General features: G+C 34.5%; 1 protein-coding gene across 1 annotated transcript in view; it reads right to left on the bottom strand.

Annotated features, from left to right (window-relative positions):
- The window catches only part of FNDC3A (fibronectin type III domain containing 3A), a 131,476-nt gene that overhangs the window by 23,254 nt on the left and 102,222 nt on the right, over positions 1-6,000 (bottom strand). Inside the window, exon 13 of the mRNA XM_004680249.2 lies at positions 3,573-3,659. Coding sequence (XP_004680306.1) covers positions 3,573-3,659 — 87 coding nt within the window. The remainder of the gene's footprint in view (positions 1-3,572; positions 3,660-6,000) is intronic.

A 6,000-nucleotide genomic window follows, 5' to 3' on the forward strand; every position in this document is an offset into this window, starting at 1 on the left:
AGGCCACTCCAGGTTGCACCAGATAATCATGCATCCCTGATAACATATTCCCCATATGTCCTTGCCCATCTTCACTTAACCTGGTTCTAAATAAATGAGACTACCCTTGGACAGAGGCTGCACCTTCCTGATGTAGTCCTCCTTGTAGGTTTCCCATGGCTCCAACACAGTTTTGGACTTTGAATAATCTCCCTTGTTCTGTACTGCTCCCAATGCTGCCCTCTATGAGGTGGCACAATTTCTGTTTTGATTTCTCTCTAGCTATGAAAAAGTCTCAAAACCAAGCAAGAACCTAAAGTCAAAGTATATAAACATTCTCAGCTCAAAGTACTTCGAACTTGACTAGCACAATAAGGTACTGATCACTAGTCTCTGAAGTCTCTCTCTCTCTTTTTTTTTTTTACAATTTGAATACCAAGTCCTAGGCTCAATTTTTTTAACTATTTAATGGAATCAGCATCCTTTGTTTAGCACTCTGAATTTTAAATGTTTTAACAAATCCCCGAGTGCTTCCTTAATGCTTTAATTACTTTCAATTTTCTTTTGTTCTTTGTATCTTTTGCTTTAGTATTCTGAGTGTCCTAGAACTGTCCTTACCACAGAACCTAGAAATCTGGTATTCAGTAAATTTGGTCACATTAGAATCTGATTTTTTATTAATTATATCTATACTGTTTTTTAAACAAGCAATAATATAATACACCTAGTCAGTCTTCCTGAATTACATCTTTACTGCTTTCCCCTTGTAGTATAGGATTGAGTATATTGAGATTTTATTTTACGTTTGATTGAATGAAAAGTATGTAATACCAGGCTAGAAAAGACTGAGGGTAACAGCATTCACTCTCAGCTGACATGCTGCAGAGTGAATGAAAATAAATTGAGTTCTTAGACAACTTCATATAGTGACCATTCTCCATTTCCTGGTATTTTTCTTTCTTCTCTAGATCAATGGTTTCCAAATTTCAGCAAGCATTAAAATCCCTTAGAAGGCCTGCTAAAATAAGTAAGATTGCTGGCCTTACCTTCAGATTGTCTGGTGTGGGGCCAACAGAGAATTTACAATCCTTACAAGTTTCTAGCTTATGTAGATAGAATGGTCTGGTGACACAGCAAAGAACCACTGCTCTAGAACTTACCACTATTCTGTTACTTTCAAAGCCAGTGCTTTAGGGACACACTATTTTCAATCTCTAACTCCACTTAATTGGGAGGGGTCCTCTTTGGAACAGCCTATTGTCTCCTTGGAGATTCTGATTGTATGAACTGCAGTAGGAGTGACTATTTTAATAACAGTGAAACAAAATTTTAACTCAAAATGTGTTAATTTGTTTATAGCAGGTCAGTAAAGAATTTAAATGTGTATACATTTCTGTCCCTATGTAGCAAGAACAATATGGTGTTACATAGTGACAGAATTCTAAGGGTTTTAATAAGTTATAAAGACATTAACAACTTTTCTTATTAGATATATTGGTCAGATTTCAGAATTGAAGCAAAAATATAACCCACTCTGATCATAAAAAGAAAAACTGAAATGAATACGTTAATGGCAACCCCAAAATGTGTGGGGCCCGGAGATCCTCTAGGAGAAAGAATTCACCAGTTTTTGAGTAAACCAGGCATGGCTGGTTTTATTAGAGGTTTGTGCATGAAAGAACCATTGCTGGAAAGAATTTAGCTTGGGTACTTGTGGGGCATTAGCAGGAGGGGAGGAGCCAATCGGCATGTAGCTTTTTCTGGGTTGGGCTATATACCTAGGCATATGGATCACATGCCAACTGTGCGGGACTCTCAGGCTTCTCTCTCCAGGAAATCATGAAATAATCCTAGTCAGGATCTTAATGTTTAGTCTAGCATGGCACTTCTGTTGGTCAGGCTGGAGAGCCAAACTGAACAGGGTGTTCAGTTTTAGTTCCCTTGCTGAAACAGGACTTGGAGCAACTTATACTACTGAACTGCAGTATCTTTTACCTAGGCTGGCTCAAATACACATACTTTAAAATGTTTTATAAACCTTTCATAAATGTGAAGATACTATTTGGAAATTAAAGTGACCCACTGTTAACAGAACTTTAGCTAATACCTAAAATAAAAAGCATAACAAACTACATGCTGTGCAATCAATTTTCCATTATCATTACAATTTTATTTCTAAGAGTAATAAAATTTGCCTTTGGTTTTTAATAGCAAAAACAATTTATAGTGGCTTCTTTTATTTATTAGAAATGATTATATTTGATTAAACAAGTACTGGTAAGAAAATTCAAATGCTGAATTTACCAACTAATAAGCATCTTTGGGGATGCTTTGGGGAAAACTACACAAAAATGTAGGCTGGTTTTTATTAACTGGTCTAAACAATTAGCCAAGAAACAATTAGCCAAGAAATAGCAATGTGTATCATTGGCCAAAACAGAGTTAGGATATTGCTGTATTAGGAAAGATGCAGAATTATAAGAATCTTCGTAGAAGTATTTTCAAAGTTTGCTAAGCAAGAATGATGTAGGTAGTGTCTTTCTGCCTTTGTCCGGTAATGATCCAAAGCTAAACAAGCCATAGGGTTTGTTTTTGTGCTGGGGTTCAGGGATAGGTTGGGTGGAGATAGCAGCACTTGCTGGTAGAGACTCAAGCACCCTGAATGGGACTTCAGGGAAACAGCATAAAATACACTTATTACTCAGATGTTGGCTTCTAAATACTGTTGCTTACTAAAAGGACCCAGATAATTTACAGAAATGGCTAATAAATTACAAAGTTGAAGAAGGGACAGTACTAGATAAGACTATTTTAAACTATTAATAATTTTCATGCTACAATGGAAGGACACTAATTATGATGAGGACGGTGAGCTATGTCAAATGGATTCAGAAGCCAGATTTAAAAGGCTCTCAAATTAGATACAATTTCAACCACATAATAAATAACCAGAGTAAAAAAATACAATCTATTCACTGAACAGGAATCCATGAGTTAAAACTGAAATAAATGAAAGAAAGCTTTTCTTAAAATACAGTAAAGAGCTAATTAATGTAGAAGAATTGACAAAATTAAAATTACTACTTGGCACTCAATAATGATAGTAGTAACTGATTCAGACAAGAATTATCAATGAATGTTAAAAACTACAAGGTGGAAGTTTGATGAATAACAAGATGTTTATGTAGTATTCACAATACATTAATATACAAGGAAAAGAAAAGGAGAAACCAACTTAACAGGAAAACAGATACTGTTTTCATCAGGTAATTACCAGGAATGGGATAAACTGAAATTGTGTACCAGTTGATATGATGACTGAGAAAACAACATTTTTTTCCTGATGTCCCTGCCAAGAAAGTATATATTTAACATCTTAAAAAGATGTCTGTTCACATTAAGAGTTCTGTAAAATACTATGATTGTTTTGAATTTAAATACATAAAGTTTGAGAAGCACTGTTATAAAGAAAGCAAGTGTTTTCTTTTATTAGTAATGGCCAAACAATTTAAGATTTGAAACCGAAGAAGTATGTACTTGAGTTTAAAACATCAGTAACAAATCATAATCTCTTAAGGGCTTTCAAAACTTACCTTAAATTTATACTTGGTACTACGTCTAAGATTTTTCACTGTGTAAGCAAGATCTTCTCCATCATATTTAGGCTTAAAGCCATATCCCTAGAAAGGGAAAAATAAGATGTCAGTTAGATGTCTAATAGCCTAAACACACAGGAAAAGACCCAATTCTCTTCATATTTTACTTTGTACAATGTAATTAAAACTATTTTGAGTATAATCCTCACCTTGATGACCCTATTTTGAGTGGATAATCCAGAATTGCTTTTGAATATTTGTAAGAAGATGAAGGAGATACTTAATCTCCTTAAGTACAGTAGTCAAAAGAACATCTTTGTGTTGAAGGAAGATTAAGAGTGCTGGAAATTAGAGCTAACACTAATTCCACCATCAGTAAGCTTATCACTAGAACTAACAGGAACTTCCCAAACAACAGCTGAGAGAGTTGAACTATTTCAAGAACTAAAGAGAACTCTAGGGTTCCTTGAGCATATAGTTGTGAGTAGGTGAATACATGAATGGTTGGTTGTACTGACAGGTAGAGATGTCATTTAGGTTTGGAATTTCTATTTACAACCCCAGTGATGATGCTTCACTACTTTTGTAACATGACTTAAAACAAACAAAAAACCGAAGACAATTCACATACCATAAAATTTATCATTTTAAATTATAAAAATTAAAAATTTCAGAGTATATTTACAAGTCTACAACTATCACTTAATTCCTAGTTCCAGAATAAAGCCTGTACTTTCTTTTTTGGTTTGTCAGTTTACACTTGTTTCTCATTCACTATTATACTGTCTCTATGGATTTGACTATATTCATATAGATGGGATGAAATAATAGATGATGTTATGTGACTGGGTTCTTTTCCTTAGTATAGTTTTCTGAGATTAAAAAAAAAAATTGAGGTAGCATTAGTTTACAGCACTGTGTAAGTCTCAAGATTATATTTTCTCACCATGACCATCACTATTACCACCAAACTAATGGGTTGATTCTACTAATACTCCCTCTTTTTCCTTTCCCTCTGGTAATCAATATTTTGTGTTCAGAATCTAAGGGTTTGTTATTGCGTTCTTTGTATTTCACAAGTGAAATTATACAGTATCTGTCTTTTTCCTCCTTACTTATTTCAGTTAGTATAATCCCCTGAAGAGGGATTATAGTAACAAATGGCAAGCTTTCATCTTTTTTAATGACTGAAGTAGATTTCTATTATACCATGTGTTCTTTATCTGTTCACCCACTGTTGGCCATTTGGGGTGTTTTCTCATGCTGCAATGAATACAGAGTTGCATTAAGTTTCTACAAGTTTGTTTTCATATTCTTTGGATAAATATACCCAGAAGTGGGATAACTGAATCATATGCTAGTTCTAGTTTTATTTTTAATTTTTTGAGGAACCTCTGTACTGTTTTCCAAAATGCCTATACCGATTTATATTCCCACCAACAGATAAAGGTTACTTTTTTTCATATCCTCACAAACAATTCTTATTTCTTAACCACCGATGCCCATCTAATTCTGGTCTTTTCTTTTGGGGAGGTTTTGATATTGCATCATTTGCTTATGATTGGTTTGTTCAGATTTTAGCTCTTGTGGCTCAATTTTTGGAGGTTGTATAATTCAAGGAATTTATCCACTTTCTCTAGGTTGTTCAATTTCTTGGCATACAGATGTTCATAGTAATCTTTTGTATTTCCATGCTGTCACAATATCCTTTTTTATTTCTACCTGTTTTTTTTTTTAAATGACTGGCCAAAGCTTTATCAATTCTGCTGATTTAAGAAAAAACAAGCCAGCGCCTTGTTTCACTGATTTTTTTTAAGTTTGTTTTCTATTTCATTTATTTCTAAGATTTTAAATTATTTTCCTCCTCCTACTTACTTTGGGCTTAATTTGTTCTGTTTTTTGCTAGTTCCTTTAGGTTTAGGACAGACCATTTGAGTTTTTTCCCTTATTTTTTGAGATTAGCCTATATTTCTACTGACTTTCTTCATAGTACTGTTTTTGCATTCAGAAAATTCTGATATTTTCATTCTCATTTGTCTCCAGATATATTTTGATTACTCCACTGATTTTTGTGGTGACCAACTATTTGTTTGGCAACATGTTTAATCTCCACTTAGGTGCAGTCTTCACCATTTTTCTTCTTATAGTTGATTTCAAAGCTCACATCATTGTAGTTAAAAACATACCTGTTGTAATTTCAAGCTTTAAAAATTTACAGAAATATGGGCACTCCCTGGTGGCGCAGCAGGTTAAAGTGCAGCACTGCAAATGAGCCTCAGCCTCTTCAGTGCCAGTTTGATCCCCAGCCCTGGAGGTGACTCAGATGGCGCAGCAGACCTCTCCTGTCCGGTCCACTGCTCCCCTCAGCAGTGTACTTCATAGATCTGCCCGTTCTGCTCCCCACTCTGTCTCTGGTGAATCCTCT

This window comes from Condylura cristata, unplaced genomic scaffold, assembly GCF_000260355.1.
Source record: "Condylura cristata isolate star-nosed mole 26May11 unplaced genomic scaffold, ConCri1.0 scaffold00010, whole genome shotgun sequence".
Lineage (NCBI taxonomy): Eukaryota > Metazoa > Chordata > Mammalia > Eulipotyphla > Talpidae > Condylura > Condylura cristata.